Genomic DNA, 25,752 nt, shown 5'->3' on the forward strand with positions numbered 1-25,752 from the left:
GAAGGAAGATTCTCGAATGAGGCAGTACATTCAGCAACAGGTCCAGTTCTCTGAGGAATAACACTTGCTCTGACTGGAATGTGCTGTTGCAGAGGAAACCTCAACAGAAGATACTAATAATAACCTTCAGACAGTTTACTAAACTTGTCTGCCACCTCCCTTTCTCTCCACTCCACCTGCTCCTCTGGTATCTGAGCAAGTTGAAGCTTAGCTGTGTTATGCTTCCACCACCCCACCCCTTTTTTTTTTTTTTTTTAAGTTGCCACTGTTGCTCTGCTAGAAGTAGCAGGCTCTGCCTCGCCAGTGATAGAAACGGCACAGGACAGGCTTGGCACCCAGCACCATCTAATAAATGGAGTCATCAGCAATGCCTGCCCAGGTTTATTCCGTTGAGCCAGAGTGAAGCTTTCTGGGGAGACTCCAAGTTTCTGCTACACTGTTGCTTTTGTTTAGTGTTTGGGGAGGGAATGAAAGCATCAGTTGTTAGATGGCCAATAATTCTAATTACTTTTGGCCATGAGGCCTGGCTTGAGTAGCAGGGGGTTTTATTTTCTTTCCCAAGCCCCAAGAACAAGAGACATGTTCACCTTATTTAATTTTAATCATGCCCAGTGCCATCAGACTTTTGCTCGATGGTTGCAACTCATGGGGGAGGAGACATTTCACATCTGTGCACCCTGCCAAGGAACGGATTCTTATGACAACCCCTCAGTTTACAACCATTTCACGTGAAGGGAAGCCTCTTATTTCCAAACACACACACCCCATATACATTAATTTAAAAGTTAATATCCTCCCTGTATTTCCACGTGGTGGGCAGAAATGATGAAGCAATGTTTCATCCAACACAAGACCCAAATAATAGTGACTGGGCAGGATATAGAGCAGGACTGACCAACTGGTTGCCAGGTGGCAATTCTTACTGCTGTAATACATTTCTGGGGAATCTGACTGACCTCTGAAAGTGTGCTAAAACCAGAATGGTTATCTGCTAATTGCTGCAGCTCTGCGCTGCCTACTATACAGAATCCAAGAAGCCCCTCCCTCCTTGCCTGCATGCCTCAATGCCCTCCATCTTTGTTTAGCCCATAGCTCTACACATTGGTTCTTTCCATTTAAATGGAGCTGTTGCTACTTCAGCAAAGTCTCGCTGGGCTGGAAAAAATTTGCCTTTTTCAAAAGTTTCTACAGAAAATTTCAATTTTTCAGAAAAAACAACAACCCTCCCCAATTTTTCAGCTAAAAACTTTGATTCAGAAAGGTCATTGTGGTGCCTCACATGAGTTGAAGTATGGGGGCATGAGGCGCCCGTTCTCCTCTGTGGATGGGACTGCCTGGCCAGACTAAATCTCCCATGATACACCATGGTCTCCCTGTATACTGAGCTGCTGCAACGCATCATGGGAGTCGTAATCTCACTGGATACCCAGGCCCAAGGGGGGTATAAGGATCTGTGGGTTTAGTTTAGTCAAAAACACTCCAAGTAATGTAATCCTGATAACCCTAACCAGACTGGGTTGTTCATGGTTGTAAAGGGGTGGACTCACTGCTAGAGCATCTCCTTGGGGCTGGGTTTGGCGCAGCATCTCTCTCCTGTTGAGTGACTCCTGCCAATAGTTGCAGTGGTCCGACAGTCGTCTGCCTTTTCTCATGACTTGGCCCTCCACCCAGGTAACGTTTAGTCCTACCCTGTCTAGGGTAAATAAAGAGTCCAATAAACTAAATTCTCCACCCTTATCTGAGCTCATGCCTCAGCAGGGTCATCACCCCTTCCCCAGGTTCTGTAAGGTTGTCTGCCACTCTAGTGCAGACCAACACCACTCAGGGCTTTTTCCCTGGTGGCCTGGCTCCAAATTCTACAGTCTGTCTCCCCTTGTGTCAGGGGGTTTCCACATTACCTTTCTCAGTGGTCAGTAGGGAAACCCAGGCTTTCCCCCTACTCTAAGTTCTAGTCCAGGGATCCTGTGATCAGCAGGTAAAATCTGCTCTCTTAGACTTCTCACTGTCTTCCTGGACTTCTTCCTACCTTGGCCTTCCTTCAGACCCTTTCTCTCATCTCTTCCCTAGGTTTACAGTACATCTGCTTCTCTCTAGGTGCTTCCTTTGCTTGCCAGCAGCTAGAAAGGGACTGTAGAGCTCTCACTCTCTGTCTCCCTAAAGTCCCTGTGTGCTCCAGGCTTCCTTTCTTTATACAAATCACCCATCTCCTTATCCAGCTGGTACTCATCTTTAATTGGGCCTCATCCACCCCACCCTCCAGGAATGACCCGTGGGTTGATTGGCCTCTCTGTCACACATTAACCCTTTCATCACATGGTGTGGAGTAAACACCCCATCACACTGGCCCAAGTTCATGGTTATAGAAGGGTGTCCCAAGTTTTGAATTTTGAAGGTGAATGTTTCTTCACACTCTTCCTTCACCCCAGTCTCCAGCGTGTCTAGAGAGAGATATTCCAATCTATACCTAGTGAAGACAAGTTCATTCTTCTGGGAGGCTTTAATGCCAGAGTTGGAAAAGATAGTGAACCTTGGAGTGATGTAATAAAGACCAATGGAGTCAGAAAAATGAACAATGGTCTCCTCCTACTCTGCAAGTGTGCTACTCATGAGCTCGTTGTCACCAACCCAACCTTCAGATATGCTAACAAATACAAAACTTCTTTGATGCATGCAAGATGAAAGCACTGGCACCTGATTGACTGTGTTACTATACAGCAAAAGGACATTAAGATCACCAGAGCCATGCAAGGGGCAAACAGTTGGACTGACCACAGGATGATCAGAGCCATTTTTAATTTACATGCTGTTGCCCCTCAGTGAAATAATGCTGAATAGATTACACCAAAATGAAACATAGCAAAGCGGAGAACACAGCAAAGGCATTTCTCCAAGAAAAGCTGAGGGAAAACTTAGAGGAAAAAATGGATAGCATTACATCATCACGCAAGATTGCACTAGACATACGGAATATATTCAAATTAGCCATTCTTCAAGCCCCAGAAGAAACTCTAGGTACAAATGAAAGTTGGCCCCAGGATTGGTTTGATGAAAATGACAATGAAATCAAAAAGATCCTCAAGGAAAAGAATGCTGGGTTTCTGTCTTGGCAAAATGACAAAGAATCAACATCAAAGGAAGATAAATTCAAGTATTTGAAAGAGATGGCTTAAGGATGGTTTTGTGTCCTACACGATAAATGATTGGAAAAGAAGGCAGAAGAAGTACTGTGTTATGCTGATACTAACAATCAAATTTGAATAATCAAAACCGGGAACAGCTCCACTAACAAGTTCAAATGGATCTTACCTTAATCAAGGACAAAAGAGGTATCTCTGAAAGATGGGTGTAGCACTTTACCTAGCTACTCAACCATCCCTCTATTATCAAGCTACAAGTGCTAAAGGAACTGAGCCATCACTCCATAGGTGAAGAAATTGCACAACTACCTACCACTGAGGAAGTGCAATAAGCTATCAGACAAATTAAGTCAGGTAAATCACCTGGCAAAGAGAATATACCAGCTGAAATCTTTAAACTTGCAGGCCCCCAAACTGTCAACTATCTATGTGAAATCAATAAGGATAACTGGGAAGCCAAGGAAATTCCACAGGATTGTAAAGATGCAGTCATAAATAAAAAATCAAAATAAATGCAACAACTGTGACAGTGGTAACTACCAGAGTATTTCCTAGCTATGAGTCCTGGCTCATATTTTGCTCAATTGGGTAGTCAAAACAGTGTTGGAGAAGTTTCTACCAGAGACCCAATGTGGATTTAGATCAGGTCAGAGCAACACAGATGTGATTTTCATTGTGAGACAGATTCAGAAAAAAATTATGGAACAAAACACGGATCTGCATGCTATCTTCATTGATCTAAAAAAAGGATTTGACACTGTGAGCAGAAGTGGCCTCTGGAAAATTTTAGAAAAGTTTGGCTGCCCCATCAAATTTATTAATATCATACATCAATTCCATGAAGAAATGACTGGTCAAGTAATCTCAGATGGTGCCATTCTAAACCATTTCCCATATCTAATGGGGTGAAACAAGACTGTGTGCTGGCACTGTCCCCTTTTGTTCTCTTCTGTGTAGCTGTTCTGAATTATACAATGGACAAGCTTCAAAAGGGCATCTACATAATGTACAGAACTGATGGGAAAACTCTTTAGTCTCTAAAGGCTTACTGCAAAGACCGAAGTTCTTGAAGAACTCCTATGTGAAGTCCTTTCTGAGGATGACTGTGCTCTACTTAGTCATAGTGAAAGTGACCTATAGCTTATCTTTGGCAGGTTCTCAGTGGCAACTAAATAGTTTAGACTTACCATGAGCCTTGAAAAAACTAAAGTCCTCTTCTACCCAGCTCCATCAACAATTACTACCGAGCCAAACATCACCATCGATGGTATAGAACTAAAGATTGTCAACCAATTTATAAACCTTGACAATACAAAGTGACAGTTCTCTGGATCAATAAATATCAGATAAATATGAAAGGCAAACAGGCTTTTGAAACACCTTTTTCAATAGGCTACTCAACCAACGCACCCTCAAACAGTCAACAAAACTGATGATATATAACGCAGCGGTGACAGCAGCCTATTTAAAATGGGTGTGAAACATGGACTGTTTACCACAGACATATTAAAAAACTTGAAAAATTTTCACATGTGCTATCTCGGCTCGATCCTGAAGGTCCACTGGTGAGACAAAGTCTCAATAATTAACGTACTTGAAAAGAGCAAAAACGACCAGCATTGAGGCAATGATCATGAAAGCTCAGCCTAGATGAACAGGTCATATTATCAGAATGGGTTATGATAGATTCCCAAAAAAGTTTTCTGTGATGAATTGAAACTCTGAAAGAATGGAGGAGGCAGGAGGATGTCAATGAAAACACTTCAGATATCTTTAAGCAGAATTTCACCTCATGCAGCATAAATACTGATAACTTTGAAGACATAGCCAGGGACAGATCTAATAGAAAGCAAGTGTCAATAAACACTCTGAAGAAGACAGCCATGAAAAATTGATTGATTGATTGATTGATTGATTGATTGAAAAAAGAGCCAAGCTTCATGTGAAATCTTCAGTGGAAACCTGCATATTCCTGTGATAGCACTTTGATCTGGTCCTCACAGATCGGACTGTACAGCCACATGGGAACATGTGATGCTGCCGTGACAACGGACACCCATACCAGTCCGAGCACTTTTTTTCCCCTTGTAGGACGTTTTAAAGGTGAGGTGTTGGGGAAGAATGTCCCCCGCCTTCCATGAGTTCATCTGAGAAACCGAAGTAAGATACGTGGCATGTGACATGTGATATAATGGTATGAAGTGGGTATCTTGGTGGTGGTGGGGGGGGGCTCTTCTGGATTGCATCCTTGGCTGCCAACTTTCTGGACACACACTGCTTCCCCTTTAGTCTCGGTGGGAACGGTACTAGTGGTACTCCAGGGGTTCTGGGACAGTGGATAGACAAGCAGAGACTTGAACAGAGCAGATAGCATGGAAGGAGGCCTCTAGTAGCCCTGTAGGCCTGAGATGATTCTGATGAGAATCAGACTGTCTTCTCTGGCATCAAACTTAGAAACTGTAGAAAAGAGTTAAATGTTCTTCTCCTTTTATAAGGATGTTTAATTTCAGTTGTTTGCACCCTTGTTTCAAGATGTCTTCTGTAAATTAAACTCCATGACCCTGACTTGGAGGTACAGCACAACCTTGTTCTTGTATTTTTCACTTGTCCTTTGAGCACTACTTAAGCCATGCTTCTAACTACTCCTTCAGGTCCTCCTTGCATGTAGTTACATGTACCTGGAACTATTTTACTGACCAGGTCAGCAATGCCAATGTCTCCGACCTTTCTTGCTCCAAGACCCTTATCTCTTCCAAATTGCCGGTAAACCCTTGTCCCACTGCAGCATCCCCAAAAGGAAACATTAGCTAATGAATGACTGAAAATCTTTATTAAATGTAATAAACTATATGTGGGGGGAAATGCTGTATGTCTGCTTTTAGATTGTAGCCTTCAGGGCAGGACCTTAGTGTTCTTACATGTCTGTAAAGTGCCTAGTGCCGTGCTGTTATACACCTAAATAATTATCTTAGGTCAGAGCACTTTGATCTCTGTTAGTACCTGGGGAGTTCTGAGCAGTGGGGAGTGTTTTGATTCTTTCAGAGGCATCTTCAAGTTCTAGTTCACCACAACTGTAGTGATGCTGGCTGTTCTATAATGTCAGTTTTAGAAGAAGAAATCTTGGATAAGAGCTTGTTAAGGAATCTTCTTTTGGTTTCCTTCAGTCTTTGACAAGTTCTCTTACTTGGGAATGAGCTGCTGTTGTTTTTCTTAATACAATTTTCATAAAAATAAATAACATTTGCCTCTTCTTGGCTGAGAATATCTCAGAATGCTTTGTTCTATATAATAAAATGTCTGGTATGGTGAAGCCAATGAACTGTATCAGAGTTTGAGACCCAGGGGGGACTACATATTTTGCAGTATGCTCTACTTAGAGAAATCAAAGTTCCACCCTTCTAGGGAAGATAGGTGTTGAGACCTGGGATATCTGGAATAAACTCCTGTTTCTGCTGCAGATACCTTGCAGATTCTTAAAAAAGTAAGTCTTCTGCCTTAGCGGACTCCCTGATAAGATGGGGATAACAATTGCTTCTTAGCACACAGTCATTGATACAAAGAAAGTTGTAAAGTGCCATGGATAGATGTGCTAGTGCATAATTGTTCTGTTGTGTTTTCTCCTATTAAAATGAACATGGATGAGAACTTTTCTCCTATGGACCCTTAGCTAATTCATGGGATTGTTGCTGTCTTTTCCTCAGGCAGAAAATGTGCCTCAAAAGGAACCCTTCCAATGCACACAGTGACCAGGAGGTTAGTGCTAATTCTTTTGGTGATTTTGTTTCTCTTGCACATTAGCTGTTACGCTGTCTGTCTGTAGATGTTTACTGGGGCGTGTTCTGAGTTGTAGAATGGGATCCAGAACTCCGCCATAGATATCAATGAGCTCCAACTTGTGGTGCCAACTCGAGAGAATGAAAACAACAATCACACTGTCAGCCGGGACCAAGCAGGTAAGCTGGAGAGTATGTTGTTTCAACCCATAGCTCCTTGCCCATTAAGTCAAGTCAGTCTCTCTCTCTGAATCTTCCTCTTCAGCTGTGTGTGTGGAGATGCAGTGTGAGCTGTCACATATTAGAAAGCGTTTGGTGTGGAATTACCCCCTTTTGCCCTCCCTCTTGCTGGTAGAGTAATTCCCTGGCAAGGAATACTCAGAAGTGTTATTTCTGAACTCTGTCAACAGAAACTGTCATATCCATGGCACAATGCATACACTTGGTTAGCAGGGCAAACGTGGCCTTGGTTCATTCTCTCATATTACTGGCTTAAAAACACCTGTGAAATCTTCAAGAGTTGTGGTTTTTTCCCCCACCACCCTCCCCTTTGTGTCATGTGGAGAGCATGGCTGTCTAAGTACTGGGTTTGGAACACTCAGATTCCCTGGAGCAGTCACAGTTCCAAAGTTTTTTCATGTTAACGTTGTGGATAAAATTGCTCTGATCCAGAGCGAGCCATCTACAGAACCCCAGTGAGTGACAGTAGTGGGTTCTGGGATGCTTTGACTATAACTCATAGGTCCTTCATGGCTGGTAAAAGCCAATACAGAAGTACTGGGTCTAATGTTGGTGGAGATTGTCCATCAATGTTTCCCTCCAGAGAGACAAAGTGGCTGAGATAATATTGTTTATGGGACCAACTTCTGTTGGTGAGAGAGACAAGCTTTCAAGCTTACAAGAGCTCTTCTTCAGGTCTGGGAAACCTACTCCAAGCGTCACAGGTAAATACAAAGTGGGATAGATTGTTTAGCATAAGTAGTTAACACATATTTCAAGGGACCATGCAACATGAAATAGCCCACTAACGGTCCCTTGAAATGGGACCTTGAAATATGTGTTAACTACTTATGCTGAGCTGAGTTTGTCAGGCCTGTTAGGAGCTGCTGTTACAGACCAGTAAACCCTTTGCCAGCTGGCACAAAGCCACCTGTGTGTCACAGAAGTTCTTGTGAGATCCCAGCTCAAAATCCCAACTCTGTGCTGACAATCTTGCTAACAGTTTCCAATCTCCCTTTGTTGGGAAAGGTCACTGAGAGGATCTCTAAAGGGCTTTGGTTTTAAGTCCTTCTGGTTTCCTAGCCAAATTTCAGCCGATTAGGACAAGGCAAGTGGTTGAATGATTGAATTTTTTTCAGATCTGGGTGGAAGCCAAGGGCTGATTTTTTAGGCTGGGTTAGACTGGGAAGAGGAAGGTGGGCTATTTGCCCAGCCTAAACAAAAGGAGACAGTCACTTAAAAAATCTTTCTATGTCTTTCCTTGCCTTAGTCACTTCCTCTGGAGGCAGCGCAGAACACTCTTCTCAGCCTACTGACCCAGACATGCCCTCTCCTGTGTCAGCCGTGACCACTGAAACGGGGAGCGATGAAGTATTTATTATTTCAACCGGCCCTGGTGCCAGCGGGTTGAGTTTTACCACATACAGAATACAGGTAGACACACGTGGGAGTACCACAGGAAAAGATTTCTAGTGGTTGGAGGAAGGAACTGAGAGTCAAAACTCCAAGGTTCCAGTCCTGGCTCTGCCACTAACTTGCTGTGGGCAAGTCATATAACCTCACAGTTCCTCAATCCGTCAGTAATATTATTTACCTAACTTGCAGCACTGTTGTTGTTGTGGCTGATTTGTGTTACCGTAGCTCCTAGGTTGGGAAGCTTAATAAATGTTTGCCAATAAATTGGGTGCTTTATGTGTCAGGGCTCTTTACAAACGTTTATTTTTTCATTTTATTTTTAAAATTTAAATACTGTAACATGGCTTCCCTACTTTTTTGGGGGGTGTGTGTGTGTTATTTTAGCATACTCCCTTGCAGCTCTTACTGATGTTTCTCTGGAAACACATAGGGTTCAAAAATCCTTTTGCTTGCATTTCCCTTGAGCACCCAGGGTGGTGATGAATATATGTTTCTGAAATCGTTCTGGGGTCAACACTTGATATGTAAGTGTAGAAGCATGACATAGTGCAGAAGCACACCAGTCCGTCATGTAGCTCATGTGACTTTATCCCTGAGTACAAAGTATGGGGTACCTGCATCCCTGGCCTTGGCTGGAGGCCAGTGTAGTCCGCTAGGACACAGTATCGATTAGGATTTTCCTAGAGTATTAATAATGTACATGGATCTCTACAGAATTACAGCCATTAATGAAAAACAGCCAGCCTGTAGAAAAGTGAAAACTTACATGACTACGGGCCACTGCTATTTTTCTTAAATTAGCCTTCTGTATCGTCGGCAGGGATTTATTCGCTAAAACCCATTAAAAATGTTTTAATGCTCTAATCCAGTGTTTCTTAACCTTTTTAATATCAGGGACCAGCTTCCTGCTTCCCTAAACTGTGTCAGGAAGATCTCAGGGAAGATCTCAGGGTCCACAGAGCAGTCGTTGAGAAACACCGCTCTAATCTACCATTCCGGAGCTGCATTAAATCTTAAAATATTTAAGGTGTAAAAGAGAAGAAATAGTTTGTATAGGTAGAAGTCAAATTTTTTAAAAGTTGTGCATAGTTTTAAAAGTCTTACATTCTCTAACATCTCCTTTCCACCTACATCATCATCTGTGGCACAATTTCACAGAGGTGGATAGAAAGATAGAGTGGAAATTGGCAAGATTTGTGCTTTCTCGGCAAGTATGACTCTATTGGTGAGAACTCTATCGGGTGCTGATGAGATGAAACCTCAGTTTGTTGTGGATAGATGGAAAATCCATATTCTCTTTCCTCCCATTTAAAAAAAACACTGAGCATTCACAAATGCCATAGAAATCATTGAGCGGTGGATGCTCGCCTTTCAAAATCAGGCTATTATTTCCTCTCCTCTCCAGCCCCCACCTGCTAGAAGATACTTAAAATGTGAAAGTAAAAGATGAAAGATTTTTTTGATCTGAAGAGAAACCAGAGTACACTTGATCTTGGACAAAAGGCTTAGAAGGAGCGATCTTATGTTACTGCTCAGTAGTGCTTCCCACAGCATGTTCTTAGCTAGGTAGCTAAAGAATCTGGATTAGGGGTTTATGGATCCATACTTGTTGCCTGATAACAGTGGTAGGCCTGGATAGGAAGAGGCTAAGAAATCCTTCTAAATGCTAGATTTTCAGCATGGTTGAGACCTATCCTCCCTGTTTTGGAAGCAAAATGTACCTACAAAATGGCTTGCAGCAGGCCCACATCTAAACAGCGGCACTTCAAACAAGCTGATTCGCACCCTCATTCTACAAGGTAGAAGTGCAGCTACTCAGGTTTGCACTCACGATTGAACTGTACCCGATGCACATTGTTGGGGGCACAAATTGCATCTGCAGAAAGAAGGCGGTCCTGAAAAATGTCCTCTAATCCTCATTTATATAGCTCTGAATAGGTGGGCTCCTACTCTATCTTCCCCTCTATAATATGGTTTGTATGTGCTAGCTTCTGTAGGACAGCCTAGGCAAATGGTGCATGTTGTTATCCACCAGCATGCAGCTGCTTTTTTGGCTCTTACTCTGATATTATCCTAATGTTTATGGAGGTGTGAAGGCTTGAGCCTTTACAGTAGACAAGGATTCCAAACTCACTCACCTCAACCGAAATGCTTGTCTAGACAAAGTGAATCATAAGAAGCTTTACACAAAGATTATCTAAATCCTTTTACTGAGAAATAGTAGTTGGCCAGCGGCTCCCAAGCCTCCCACCAAGTGTGAGCCTGAGTTTTGCTGGGGGGGGGGGGGGGGGGGAGATCACAGGCTGGGTTTAAACATCCCCCTGCCCCCCCCAGAAGCTAATCTGCTGTTGGGAGTCAAGGGTACATCCAGGCAATGTGCTGGGTAAGTAAACAAACTTCTCTGCAGCGTCTCAGTACATGTGGAGGGTAGAGGAACTACTCTGCAGGCCCTGAGGGAGAGAACTGGCAAGAGTGGAAGAAATGAATCCTGTACATGTGTTCCAAGGGAAAATATAGGACAACTGCTATAGGGAATGGAAACCATGTGACTGCTTTATTTATATAATCACTTTTAGCCCTGTGTTTATTGCCTTCACTCCACCATCTTTCCCCTTCTCATGCATTGTACTCTCTATTGATCTTATCTGTTTAATTCTGCGTATAAACTGAGTAGCTCTTACAATGTGGATCTGTCCCCCTCTATTGGCTAGACCAGTGTTTCTCAACCTTTTTGATACCAGGGACTGGCTTGCTACCTTCCTAAAATGTGTCAGGGTGGGGATATCTCAGAGACCAGCGCCAAACTCTGGGGAAGACTACAGAAGCCTTTGTCTAAAAAATTTAAGACTGTTAGCTCAGGTCATTAAGGTTCATGGTTTTAGATCAAGAGACCTGTGAGAACCAAAGACTGACTGAGGGCAGCTGGTCAGGCCTTTAGGTTGACTGGTTGATATCCACCAGGTCCTCAAAGGTTCTGGACTCACACTGCTTATTGAAAGAAATTCAACTCCATATTTTTTTTTAAATAAATCTTATTAAAACTCTTAAGAATGACATCAGTAAAACACAGTGCCAAAGCTAAGCTGATATTACTTATATTAAAATGAAAATAAAGCAATGCAACTACCAAATCAAGCTTAAAAAAAATCAACAAAATTAGTCTCCACACTGGATTGGGTTTAAATAATCAAATTTAATTGTTATAGAAATAATCAGTCCTTAAAAGTTCTAAGGAGAATTCTGAGAAGGTGACTGTTTGGTAAATATCCCCATGGAGAAATGTAAACAAGCCCTAATGCATTTGCTTGAGAGGACTGTGGGAGTCTCTCTGCCATCAAAGGGTTTTCTAGCGGAGTGGGAGATATTTTGAAACTGGCTAATCAAGGTAAAAATGTTCTTATGTGGGCAGGGCAAGGCAATGGTGAACCTGGTGGGTTTAATGCTTTCTGTTCTGGCATGCTTTAGGCAGGTGCTGTACAAGTTGCCCCACTGACCTATCTTGTCCCAAGAAAAGATGTGTTTAAAGAGCCAGAGTCACTTTCACAGATAGCTCAGTGTTTCTAAGTGCCATTGGGGCCTTTGCATGTAAAGTACTTTTGAGACCTTTGGCTGAAGATGTTGAAAGATTTCTCTGTTTTTCAGGACAAAAACCTAAAGAGAAGTGTTACAAGTCCAGCTTGTGTATCAGACTGGCTGACTTCTGATCATGTGGCTCCAGGAGCAGGTACTGTGGATAAAGGGAACACGCAGGCAGAGAACCATCATCCAAGGCAACGGACATGGAGTGCCCGCACATTTCATGACTTACTCACTCCGTTACCTCACTTACAGAAAAAATGGTATAGCTGGACCACTAACAGCCCCTTCACTAAACTGGTAGACAGCAGCGTAAGTATCCACAAGGAGGGAAGGTGTGGGATTCAGACATTGTGCTCCTAACAACATTAAAGACAACTTCCAAAGGGGCACTTTGTGCAATATAAAGACTCACCTACTTTTTGATGTGAACTCCTCTTCCCGCTCTTCTGCCTTTCCCTTGTGCATGTGTTGAGCATGTCAGGTGAAAAGGTCCAAGGCCTTTAATGCATGTGTGCACGCATGCAAGAGAGATGGAGACTGTTAGTTCACATTACCATAATATACTTCATCTGGGGCTTGGTCCTGCAGCACTGAGAAGCTGCAACTCCTGGGGCTAAGCCTCTAGATAAAGGATTATTTTCCGTTAAACTTACAAATTATTTCTTCAGAATGGATCATCTTAAGATATATCCATAAAAATTATGCAGAATGACTCAAGTTTCTTTTAATTGATATATTAGTATTGTACTGCAAAGAATCCATAGACCCATGACGACTAGCTGTCTCTCTGATTGACTCTGCAGATGTCAAACCAAGAGTGCTTGTTATAAAGTTAACATGATGCTTCCGTATCCTCCCATGCACAAAGTACTGCTTTTCGGAAAGGGAAGGAAGCATGTAGCCTCTTGGTCATGACAAGTGCACCATGGAATTTCAACTCTTAATTCCCTAAGGTTAAAGGTTTTCTAGACTGCTGCATTTCGAAGTATGTTTATTAACTTTATTATTATTTTGGTAGGGTCTTTCTTCATCCACAAGAAACCAGAGTGTAACAACCAGAAAAGTAATTTCAGCCACTGAGATAGAGGGAATCTCAGATATTGTTTATTCTGACTCGTCCACCAGCACCACATCGTACCCGCTAACCCAATCTGCGCAAAGGCAGGGGAAACTGAGCTCCTCTAGCTTGAAGAAATCCAGGTTTGGGAACCCTTATTTCGGGTTTTTAACCAGCTCCCCTGATTGCAAAGAGGTGAGGCTCTTGGATCCCCCAAGACACATGGGGGTGACACCTCCACTTGATAACCAAAGCCATGGTCCCACTGGCCTCAAAAGCAACTTAATCAACTGTTCGAAAACCAAGGAGCTCTCAATAGAAATGGACAAATCCAAACCAGCTTTTGTTATTTCTGAAGAAGGGGATGACCAGCAGCCTCTGGTCCTTGCAGAGCACTTTAGTCAGTGTAGAGATACGCTGTCTGAGCAAAATGTTGTATATGCTTCAGTGAAGGCTGTGCCCGATAAACAACCAGTGGTCTTGACTGTTCAGGGAGACAGCTCTGCCAGGCCTGCCAATTTCACATTGGATCTCCCCATTTGGGAAAAGTCTCCCAATTTATATAGCAATCACATGAAGACCTATAGCTCTTCCAGGGGCCAGTGCAGCTTGCCTAGTGCAGACACCAATACAATTGAGTCACCACAGAATTTTGATTCCTTAACTGCTCAAACCCTCTGTCAAACATCGGTTCAATGAGGCTTCCAGAGTGACTGAAGGAATCTGTCTGTGAGAACAGATGCAATAAGGACCCGAGCTGTTCACTCTTCTGCTGGAGAAGAAGCTGCTTTGCCTATGGAGGGTAGCAAGCGCGGACAGACGCAACTTTTTTTCCTTCCCATCAGCAGATTGGAGTTATGGGAAAAGGTAACCTAGCAAAGCGCAAAACAAAGTTATCTTTTCCCATGCTCAGTTGGGCCTAATAATGTGCACGACATGGTCTCGTTTTCTGTTCCATTCTTCCACAGAGAATTTTAATTGTGGCTTAGGGAAGAGACTGATAAAGTGACTCCCCTACAAAGGTGTCTAATACTGAGTAACTGTGTTCTGGTACGCTACAGGAAAACAAATGATTGATTACTTTACGGCACATGGTGTGGAATGTAGACCAGTCCTCAGGGTCACTGTGGTGTCACTTTGTTCTTTGCTACATGTTATGAACCAAATTCTGCTCTCAGGTACATTTGCATAATCCCTACTGATGTCAGCTGAAGTTGCCTCCAGCTATCCAAGAGTAGAATTTGGACTTGCATGTTTATGTATTAAAAAAAAACCCTGTAAAATGTTTTAAGTAGTTGGTAACCTCTCCACTTTAGTACAAAGTCTTGTTCATATCAGTATCTTCTGTTTCCTTAGCATTAAAGGGCACGAGTAGACCTTAGTCTAATACTTTAGAGTGTTAAGGCACAATATGAGAGCGCACTCAGTCTGATGCTATCAAAATAATTAATACTAATTTCCAATATTAACCCTGTCAAACTTTCTACACTCTTGGTTAGCACTGTCTAGGTCTGAACAATTAAGGGAGCACCCCTCATGGCAATAGGAGGGCATATACAAAAAATACTATTCACTAGCAATAAAGTCTTCAGCATCCTGATGCTTGCAACTGCTATTGTTTTAATACTGTATCAACCAGCTACTGACTGCAGAATTATTTCCTTTAGCAGGCAAGCCTTAAAACAAAACAACAAGCAAACTAGGTGGGGCAGACTTCATAGCCTGCTTTTGAAATGAACTCCTTAGTAGCTATGTCACCCTGATTACAAATCCAGCGCATGAAATGGAAAACTGAACCAAAGGGAAGTCTGGTAATTCCATTGCCTTTAATAACCCAATCTGTATTTTAATTGCCTCCCACTGATATTTTCCTGTCTTAGCAAGAAATGTATGCATACTTAACCCGCAACTAAAAGCATTTCACTTTCCTAATTGAAAGGATTGTGTCACATGGAGCTATGTGACTGTAGCTGGTTTAAGCTGTTCTAAAAATGGATAAAGGGCTCCAAATATGTGATGAACAGATGCCCAAGGTGGGAAAAATCTTCATGCAATCTACCCTGTGTCCACTACACCAGGAGTTAAATGAGTGATCTTAATATTTCTATGCCCAGACATCTAAGCCTGCCTCTTGAAATATTTAACCCCAGTTTGGCCCTGATTTATTTAAGATTTCATCTGCTATCCCAGCTTCCATCCACCACCTATTAATGTCTGAGATGCACAACACATGGTCTTAGTTTTGCCTAGCATGTTTTATGTGTAGAAATAGAAGCATTGCATCTGGTAGTGGTTGAGGAGGGAGACAGAGTATCCCATAGTAACTTATTTTTTGAAAAACAGAACTACACACACAGATTTCTGTTAATTCTTATTACTGCCAGCCTGCATCAAGCTGAATTTTAAAGTACAAAATTCTGGCTTCAGCTTTGTTTTTTTATTAATGTTACAAGAACTAAAGGGAAGAGCTAATATATTTAGAGAAATCTGCAGTGCTCTATATATTTTAATTAACTCTGTCCCTACATATTGAGTTTCACATGTAACACTTGCATTGTAATGCAGAGTCATTATGCTTTGTTGTTTTTAGACTTCAACTTGCAAAATAAATATCAAAGTATTAAAAAAATTACTTTTGGAAAACGCTCAAGTGACCAGTTACCTTCGGTAATTGCTTGGGTGGGGAGAGGGAGAATGAAGGGTGTTTTTTTTTTCCAATGAGCGTTTATTAATGTATGAATTTCTTTAGTTGAATAAATTGCCTTGGCACTATTGCTTGCTTTTTGTGTTGTAAGACTGAATTGAATGACTTGTGCTCCACCGAGTAATTGGTAACTACTATACTGCCTCAGACAGAGGGAATATGGCTAGAAGTGGGACCTAAATAAATTCAGACTGGAAATACAGCATAATTTGTACAGTGAGGGTGATTAACCATTGCAACAATTTATCAAGAGTCATGGTGGATTTTCCATCTCTGGCAATTTTTAAAGGAAGACTGGATGTTTTTACTAAAAATAATGATCTAGGAATTATTTTGGGGAAGTTCTATGGCCTATGTGATACAGGAAGTCAGACTAGATAATCACAATGGTCCCTTCTGGCCTTGGAATCCATGAACATCTATGCTAGTACCTTGTCTCCAACAGGACCAGAGCCTGTAGAGAAATCAGCAAGAAATATGATGAATCATTCTTGCATAATGTGTTCATCACAGAAGCTTTTCCCCACACCCCCTGAGTTAATGCCCTGAAGCAAGAGGATTTATATTCTTACATCTTGTTTATCCAGTTACATTACTTAAGATGAGGTTATTGCCCATATTCTCCACATTGACTTCCTGTCCTAGTTATCCTCGTAGCCAAAGCGTAGACTGTCTGCCTTCTCTGAAGCCTTTCACCACAGCTAGCGAAGGAGGGAAAGTGTCACACTTGCATCTTGCTGTATAAAATATACCCCTCATGTTCATTCACAGCATGTGCTACCTCCATAATACCTACACAGCCACTAACCACCTGGGAAACAGCCTTGGGTGGGATGCAGGGCAGGTCTCCAGCATGGATAGTATATACACACACTGCACTTTCCCTTTCTTGAAGATTGTGATACAAGTTTGAATATGTACTTATTTTCAGACAAGCTGTAGCTGCTGCTGCAAACTTTGGAAGTGCCAGACACCCTATTAAAAGTAAGATATAGAAAAAAAGCTAGAATAGGAAAATTCCACAATATGCAGATTCTTATATTAAACTTGGTTTCAAAAGAATGGCTGCATCTTTGCTTTCCTACTAAAAACCAACCCACTGTTATTGGACAGTAGGATTTCCCCCAGGCAATAATCCCACGTTTCTGTTGAAAAACCTGTTTGAATATCACAGGGGTAGGTAGCACTTAACTAGAAAAGTATGAAGGCTGCTGGTGGAGGAAAGTTGTATAGTGTTCCCTCCACTGTACTCATGAACTAGGATTAGTAAAAGAAAAAAAGTCTCCATGGTACACACACTGAAGAGTTTGAGTACGATATACATAACTTGGCCCTTCCTCTTACCAACTCTAAAAAAAATTAATCTTCGACACCTCACTTAGATAGATGTTACTCCACTTTGTAAATGAGGAAACTGAGGCACAGTAAGGACAAGGAAGTGGCAGAGGCGGGCTAAAACAAGTGTGCCTGCCCCAAAAACTGGCTTCCAGACCATTATGGTAGATTACCTCTGACATAGCTACAGCTAGCCTATTCCAAAAGCATACATGTCTGCTTTGCAAAGCTGCCTGCTCTATTCATATTCTTATGCTACACCCATCAGCACGGTATCTGAAAGCATATCAGACCAGACACAAACCACCAGAAGCATCCAAACTCTCACTCAGCTGGGCAAACTAACAGCATACAGCGCAGCTAGGCAAGACAGAAAAAAGAGAAAATTAGTAATGCTTTTGTAAGAAATTTTTTTAAAAGTGCATTAAAGTCCTATATTTAAAAAAAAAGGCCAGAGTTCAAAAATGCACTCAACTATCGTGGGTATTTAAACCTGTCCCGTCACCCATTTTACTTTTAAAACAAGTTAATCAGTTTGCAGTGCTAATTAATGTTCTTATTTATATAGAACTCTTCTTAGGTACAGTAGATTAAAAACTGCTAACAGGAAGAGGGAAGTAATTTAACAATTACGTGGAAAAAAGCATCAGATTATGAATCGAAAACCTAGAAAAGTACAGTAGAACCTCCCTTACGAACACCGCAGGAATGGAGGTTGTTCATAACTCTGAAATGTTCGTAACTCTGAACAAAACATCATGGTTGTGCTTTCAAAAGTTTACAGCCGAACATTGACTTAATACAGCTCTGAAACTTTACTATGCAGAAGAAAAATGCTGCTTTTAACCACCTTAATTTTAATGAAACAAGCACCGAAACTTTCCTTACCTTGTCAATTCACCCCCCCCCCTTTTTTTTTTTTTTAGTTTTCATTTAACACAGTACTGTATTTCCTTTTTTTTTTTTTTTTTTTTTTGGGGGGGGGGGGTCTCTGCTGCTGTCTGATTGTGTACTTCCAGTTCCTAATGAGGTGTGTTGTTGACTGGTCAGTTCATAACACTGATGTTCATAACTTGGGGATTCTGGTGTAGTGTGTAAAACTTGAAATGAAAGCCTCTCTATATTCCACTTTATATTTGATTAGAAATATCTTTGGGCTGTGTTATAGCTATAGCGTACGTATCAGAAACACAATAAGATGGTAGCTCATACTCTGATTGAGCTATTCCTTCCACCTTTCCCCCTCACCCACAACGTTAGCTAATTGATAGTAACAGGATTTCAAAAGAAGGCATGGGCCCGGTTTTGCTCATTGGTAGTAAGAGCAAGGTAGCAGCTTTGAAGTGACCCTACCACCATACAGCAGAACCAGGTTGCAGGGCACTAGTTTTCTTCAGAAGCAATCAACTACTCATAGGTAGCTAAAATGGCAAGAAGTTTAAGGGAATTAAACACCTAGCAGGGTCAAATATGCAGTTACCGTTGTACTAAACTTGAAGATTTAGATTTGTGTTTTAAACAAGCATTTAATATTTATATCTACTACAGTTAGTACGTCAAATATTTAATACGGGGAGCTGCTTCGGCAGGAAGATGCAGTCAGTTTGTGAGCAGAAATCTACTTTCCTTTCAGTCATTTTATAAAATCCAGTCAATCAATGTTAATTTTGTTGCTTATATTTGCTTTTCCCCGCCCTGAGGTAGAAAAACAGCTTGCAGCAAGATAGTTGTCTGGCCTGATCTCACTTATCAAAACATTTGAAATACTCTAATAAATTCTAATAAACACACAGTTTGTCAAAAAGACAGAATGTATCATCTGGATAAAATGTAAACAATTAAAGGGGAAAGAAAGGTGACAAGACCCAAGCTAATGGAGTCACTTAAGCCATCCAAGCAGTTGTAACATCAGCATTGAAAGGAATAGCTAACTGGCAATTTCAAAAAAACATTCATGGCCTTTCTGGAAATGTATGATGTTAAATCTCATATGGCACTCTTAGAAAATGAATTACAAAAAATGCTATAGCAACTAATGAGCTTAGGGATGAAATTACCTCATTGAAAGAACAGCCAACAATAAAAAAAAGCAAAATGATCTGAAATATAGATTTAGAAACAATCTTTGCACATTAGGCATTGCCAAAGGAAATAACGTAATTAGTTTTCTTCAGAAGCTGGTCCCAGACATTGTAATTGGGGTCTCTGTTCCCAAACTTGATACAGAAAGGCTGTCAGGCAAAAAAGGTGGGAAAATAACTCAGGGGGAAAAGGCGGGAAAATCACCCAGGCACATTCTCTTTGAACTGCTAAAATGCAATGATACTGAAAGCAGGGGAATAAACAAACAGTCCCTGTGCTGCATTTTTTTCCCCAACAGGACAGACAGCATGAAATAAGACATCTTTCCAGAAAAGTTTTGTCAGGACGCATAAATAAAAGGCTTGATTGCAGTTTGGTGGTGATCCTCTTCTCACAGAGCGAACTCCCCCAATTCCCACTTCAAAAAGGAAAAAAAAATCCAAAAGCACTAGTTTAAGCCATCTAAACTAAAGCCCCCATTTAAAAGTTAAAAACTACTGCCCTAACAGAGTGTGTTTTTTTACTAGTATAGCCACCTCACTATTTATTATTCATAGCCAAAGACCAACCTCATTGACTTTAAGGGGAGCAGGATCTCACCTTAGGTGTAAATTACTGAGGCCTAGATGGCTCAGAACTGAAATGGAAACTACCCACTCACTGACTGAAGTCCAACCCACAGTGAGGATGATCAAGAGTAACAATGACTGTAAGTGCTTCGTAGACAGATGTGAACACCGTAAAACCTACATTAAATGTTGCTCTTTTCTTTCACACCACTTCATAAGGTACTCCCTCCACAATGGATACGCAGGGTAAAGCACAGCTGCTTGCATGATCCTACAGCTGTTCAAGTGACAGGACTTAACCCTGGCAAGACCAAAGATTGACTGCTTCCTTTTGAATTGAGTTAGAGACAAGACAGTCTATGCTAAAATAGAGTACAGAGTACTTAAACCTGCCAATGCTGGTAGAACATCCAAAGCAGTTACAGGTCTGAATGACAACAGGTCTCTTGTTCTTACAGGTCACAGAGCAAGATTATACTTTCACTTTATATTGCTTAAAGTGTGGGTTTTAATGTTTTTTCAATTTAGTTTGAAGAACAAATGACAGCTGGCTTAAAAAACAGCAGTAAGGATTAGCTACAATATTAAAGGATTTCAATTTCCATCTTAGTGTGAGAACTGTTAAGAATTCAGAAATGCTAAGATCCTAACTCATAAAAACTTGAAACTATAACAAGTTTGGCTGGCTTTACTATTTTCACCAAATAGTCAAATGAAGTCTGGTGTGAATAAAAGTTTTTCCAAGTATGCAACTTCCTACAGCAGCCTTAAGTTCTCCATCTGTAGTAGCCATTCAGAATCTTTTCATGTGTACATATAAACTAGACTATCTAGATTGAATATTGCAGTGTTAAAAAGACATTTTCTATAGCCTGCTGTTAAATCTTATTCTAGTACTGTCAGCAGTTTTAGAATGACAGTGATCACAGTATCTAGATACTCTTGCATGAAGTTAGAAGAAAATCCAGTTCTACAAAAGGAAGAAAAACTCTTTGCTCCTGTCCCTTGTATTGAATTTTTCTTATTTAAAACAAAAGTTATGTCTGTGTGGTTACTTCCAAGTACAATGGAGCTGGCTTGAAGTACAGCTCATTTGTTATAAATCCTGCAGAGAGATTGGAGATCCTTTGCAAATTTATCTTGACAGGTATATAAGGGAGGCTAAGCCAGATCTCTCACATGCCACAGACAAGGACTCCCTCCAGGTAATACCTTATACTCAGTTATCATGAGTTCCAGTCTGGTATCTTGTTGTAAAAACTCAGTAACTTTCAAGTGATGAGCAATATGACTGCGCATTAGAAGGTGATGTGTACAACATCATCTATGCACAGTTTGTGGTGAGGAGAGATTAAACAGCACAGATGAAATGGACACAGACAGCTTAAATGGGTAATTTTTTTAATAACTTTTTAGTCCAGGAAATCACAAAAAGAATTGGAAGAACTGCACTCCACCTTCTTTATAAAAGAACCTTCTCATAGAGGGAGACTGTATCTTATTCACCACTACATTAAACCCTATCATAATCACCCTTGTTTTCACAACATCTATTCTACAAGGTTCTATGCTCAGCTCCCAAATGTCTCTTATGAAGAGGGTGGGGGTGTGCTTTAGATAGGTTAAAAATATGGTGCACCTTTACAGTATTTAAACAATTACACCAAGTATAGTTTATACAGTTATCACATTATCTAAATATCACCTGGCAACCATACATTTTAAAAGGACTAAAGAGTATGTAATACCCATGACAGATGCTCTTAGTTACTTAAGAGCATATAAAGATCAGGATTTATTCACCCTCCCCATTTGCAAGTTAATCTCTCAGCTCTTCCAAGTACAATATAATCACAAAAAACTTCTCATTCCATTGCACTACTTCAACCCCCTATGCATAGAAAGCCATATTTATTCTCTATTGGAGGGGGGGAAGAGAGGGGTACATAAAAGGTATATAAGGAACCTCTACTATACAGGTAGTTTGGATGTCAAGTATTTGAGATTGTTGCAGATTTTTAAGATGTCACATAATACGTCCCAACAGCTTGTGCAGGTGCAAGAGAAGTTGTACATAGGGTGGTAGATGTTATTCTTAATCCACAAAAAATTCAGCACATTAGGGACTTGAACATTAGCATAGTGACAAGTCTATGCTAAAAGCCAATGTGGGGCATGGAAAGTAGTGAGTGAGAATGCAAAGCACATTTCTACATGTAATGTGCAAAGGCTCTCTTTCCACAAATACATGCAATTTGCTTACATGCACAGCCAGAGTTGAAATTGAGACCAAACAGCTGGGAATGGCTGTCCTGAGAAGATATAATAACCATTAAAAAAATCAACTTTCTAAACATAAAATATGAATACAGATGCAATAGAACGTTGTTAGTAATAGTAAAAGGTAGAAACAAAGTTTTGTTAACAAGTTTCAAGTATTATTCCAGATCTGATTTCAACCCTAGTCACAGGAGGAAATGCCCAGAGATTAGGAAGAGAAGTCCACACCCAAGTGTACTTTTAACAGCATTATGGATATTACCAACAGATCCATCACTGCTGCAGCTACTTTTAAAATAAAAATATGAACAGAAATCCATTATTTTTAATTAGCATTTATATTAACATGTGCAGTATTGTATTTTTTTAATTAACTAACAGATACAATGTGCTACACCACCCCGTGCTGCACGATAACACATAGCATAGAGTGTAAACCTTGCTTGCAAAATAAGGCATACCTAAAACACGATATATACAGAGGTAACTTTGTACGCTTTCTTCCCATTCTATTTTGCTCTCCTGGGTATGATACTTATGAAAAGCTGGTCCAAATCAAGCACATGAACATTAGTTGCCAGACGACTAGGAAATATTTATGGCTACATCACATTTTTATGATCTCAGGAAATGTTCTGAACATAATTAAGGAAAAAATAGAGGAGTGAAAAATTAAGTCTACATACTCAACATGTTAGAGATACCAGCGTCCCCCTTAAAATCTTCCCCACATCAAAAGAATTTCTCCATATTGCTAAAGTTCATCTGCAGTGGACCTTTTCATAGGAACATTTTATATTCTGTTGAAGTGGCAGCCTTTCTACGCTTTTACCAATGTGCACATGCTAGAGCACAGCTGCAAGATAAAACTACACATGCCTAGCTAACGTACAATATCACACCAAAAAATACATTAAAAAAATTGCACCAACTTGTCTTACTGTCTGCTCTATGTCAATAATGGTTTAGTTTGATAGAAAATTGCTAAACAGTTATTAAAAGCAGACGCTTGTTCATAAGCAATTACTATCACAAATTTGAGTCCGATTTGTAAATATTTGTGAAAATGTTTGTGATATTTAATTCTAATGGTAAAAAAACATCAATACTACTAAACTAAAACAAAAAAAAATGCTTTCCTGTATAGCATTCCTGCAAAGCACTGTTCTGATTTGAGGCTGTAAGCTGAAGCTGTTGTTTGTTTAACGAACAGGGGGAAAAATTAACAAAAAAAACCATTCTGATGAACATATACCAGATCACCTTCTTGTTTTGTGAACGTGAACTTTAATAGATTTCCATCCCAACTGCAATGCTAGTGACAAGACAGAAGTGGACAAGTCTGAACATGTGTTGAGTTTCCTCCTTTGATATTAAGTTACTGGTACAGAGCATTTCCATTTTAATAAAGGTTTCTCTTATTTTCAGACACATTTAGTGCAAATACACTCCTCACTGATTATTCTTAGGTCCTCCAATGTATGGCTGCTATTACTTGATTTGAGTATAGTGAAATAGTAACACTGTAATAATGAGGATGGAATGCAATGCTTGTCAGATTTTCTTTCAAGAGGTTCTCACTTACTCATATATAACTGTTAAACTCTACAAATTAAAAACGTCACACCAGAGTACCTGATGAAAAAGTTATTGACTCCCTGCTGTGAGGGAATAATGAAAATCTCCTGATAACATTTCCTATATGATCAGTATTTCAGGCTTTCATCCCCTTTCTACAGACTACAAATATTCAGACAGCTTCAATTTCAGAAAGTTCAGTTCTTGAAACGTGTTTGTTCACAAATGTGATTGAATTTCCTGAAACAAAAACAAAAAAAAGTTTAAAATTGCTCTCAGAAATACAACACCATGAAAGAGTCAAACCTGCTTTAGGATATTTTAAAGTCAAACAAAAGTTTAAAGCAGCACATATACATGTTAATGCTATCAGAACCTGAAGACATTGCGGCCTGTTATTTTAGGCTGAAGCCTATCCTCCATGAAGTTTTTCATAATAGAATTCTCAGTATTTTTTCTACCCAACAACTGTTAATTACATTACGCACACTGAAAACCTGTTAACTGCATTCCTCTCTACCACTGCATACTTTAAATCCAGGAGTCAATTAAGACAGGACACATAAGCAGAATTAATCTTGACCTGACAGACACTGGTAATTTTCAGCAGTCAGCATTATGAGAGTCACTGGGAACTGAAGTTGTTAGACAACCTTCAGGACATGTTAATCTGGCTAATAAATAAATTTCAACATAAACATTCTTTGATTTCTGAGATCCAAGATGAGTTTGGAATCTATTTCTGGAAATAAAGGAGAGTGGAAAACTCTCTCACTTTAGGGAAGAAGGATGCATCCTCCCAAGTGATTTGGGTTCCATGGAAGTGGCATACTGATCATCCTGGATTAGACAGGTAATACAGGATTCTATAAATGTACTACTTTCTTACTGTCAAGCACTTGTCTGTTCTTGGGTTCTCCCTAATGGGTTCAGTGCCCCAACATGTATTTAAGGCACAAGTTGAGAGTTGAGCATGTAGATGTTTGCAGGAGATGGAGTAGTAGGCCTGAGGCTCTCAGCCCTCTTATTTAATAAGAATCTGGTCTCAAACCTACACCAGTTAGCAGAACAGCTCTGCCTCATGCAGAAGGCGATGGATGATGCAACAGTGGTGTGTCAGGACTGTTTTGTTTCATGGGTTTCTGGAACTAGAAGAAGCTTGTCCAAAGTTGTACAGCTAATGCTTGAAGAAAGAGCACTGAATCATTACTAAAGCTTCCTTCAATTCCTATTCCAGAGGGATACAAAAAACCCAACTGCAATCTGAATAGGAAAGTTTGGCAGTTGTTTGGACAGTGAATCAGCTCCCAAGTGCATCAAACAACAAAATGCCCCCTAGCAACAATAATGCAGCCCAGTACTACAGATAACTCTTGCAGAAATATATCAAAGCACCTAAACTAAATCTATGAGAAAGAGAAAGAAAATTAGATTTTGCAGAATATACTCCACAAACTTCACCCTTGGAAGAGATTGGTGGATGAACATTTTTAATGTCTAATGATCTGGCTGTATAAGCTGCACAGATGGATGATTTTCAGACCACAATAGTCTGAATTAAAGGAAAATTATGATAACTGCATAGTCTTCTCAGAGAATTAGATAGATAGAGCAGGACCTTCCGCTCATTAAAGCCATCTCTCAGTAGAGGGAAAGTGACAGCTCCTTTTTAGGAGCTGAGAACATGGATCATTATTGGTCAAGTGAGGAACGGTATTTCTGCCTCCTCTTACCCTGCTTAATGGAATCAATCAATTCTGAGCTAAGCACGCTGTTAAGTCCTTTAACTTTTGGCCAAATTTAGGCTTGGCATGAGAGCAACTCCTCTGAATATAGTGGAGCTACACAGGTTTATGCTAAGTCTGAATCCGGCCCTTTGTGGGGAAAAAAGATCTTTTTGATTCTACAGATAGGCATTTCTCACTTCTAGTTAGTTCTTTTGCATGACCATGTCTCTTGAGAGGCCTGAGACTGTCCTCCGCTAACTAACTGACTGGAGTCTCTTTTTCTAACAAAAGAAGAT

General features: G+C 40.5%; 2 protein-coding genes across 15 annotated transcripts in view; one reads left to right on the forward strand and one right to left on the reverse strand.

Moving 5' to 3' along the window:
- The window catches only part of LOC102948031, a 66,961-nt gene extending 45,118 nt beyond the window's left edge, over positions 1-21,843 (forward strand). For all 8 annotated transcript variants that reach the window (XM_043529756.1, XM_043529754.1, XM_043529755.1 and 5 more), the window contains 5 exons: positions 6,839-6,890; positions 6,988-7,090; positions 8,400-8,563; positions 12,188-12,433; positions 13,143-21,843. In XM_043529756.1, the coding sequence (XP_043385691.1) occupies positions 6,839-6,890; positions 6,988-7,090; positions 8,400-8,563; positions 12,188-12,433; positions 13,143-13,880 (1,303 nt within the window). In that variant the 3' untranslated portion in view covers positions 13,881-21,843. The remainder of the gene's footprint in view (positions 1-6,838; positions 6,891-6,987; positions 7,091-8,399; positions 8,564-12,187; positions 12,434-13,142) is intronic.
- Positions 21,256-25,752, reverse strand: part of CHFR (checkpoint with forkhead and ring finger domains) — a 30,261-nt gene continuing 25,764 nt past the window's right edge. For all 7 annotated transcript variants that reach the window (XM_043529762.1, XM_037878512.2, XM_043529760.1 and 4 more), the window contains one exon: positions 21,256-23,969. In XM_043529762.1, coding sequence (XP_043385697.1) covers positions 23,902-23,969 — 68 coding nt within the window. In that variant the 3' untranslated portion in view covers positions 21,256-23,901. The remainder of the gene's footprint in view (positions 23,970-25,752) is intronic.

The sequence above is a fragment of the Chelonia mydas genome, chromosome 15, assembly GCF_015237465.2.
Source record: "Chelonia mydas isolate rCheMyd1 chromosome 15, rCheMyd1.pri.v2, whole genome shotgun sequence".
Taxonomy (NCBI): domain Eukaryota; kingdom Metazoa; phylum Chordata; order Testudines; family Cheloniidae; genus Chelonia; species Chelonia mydas.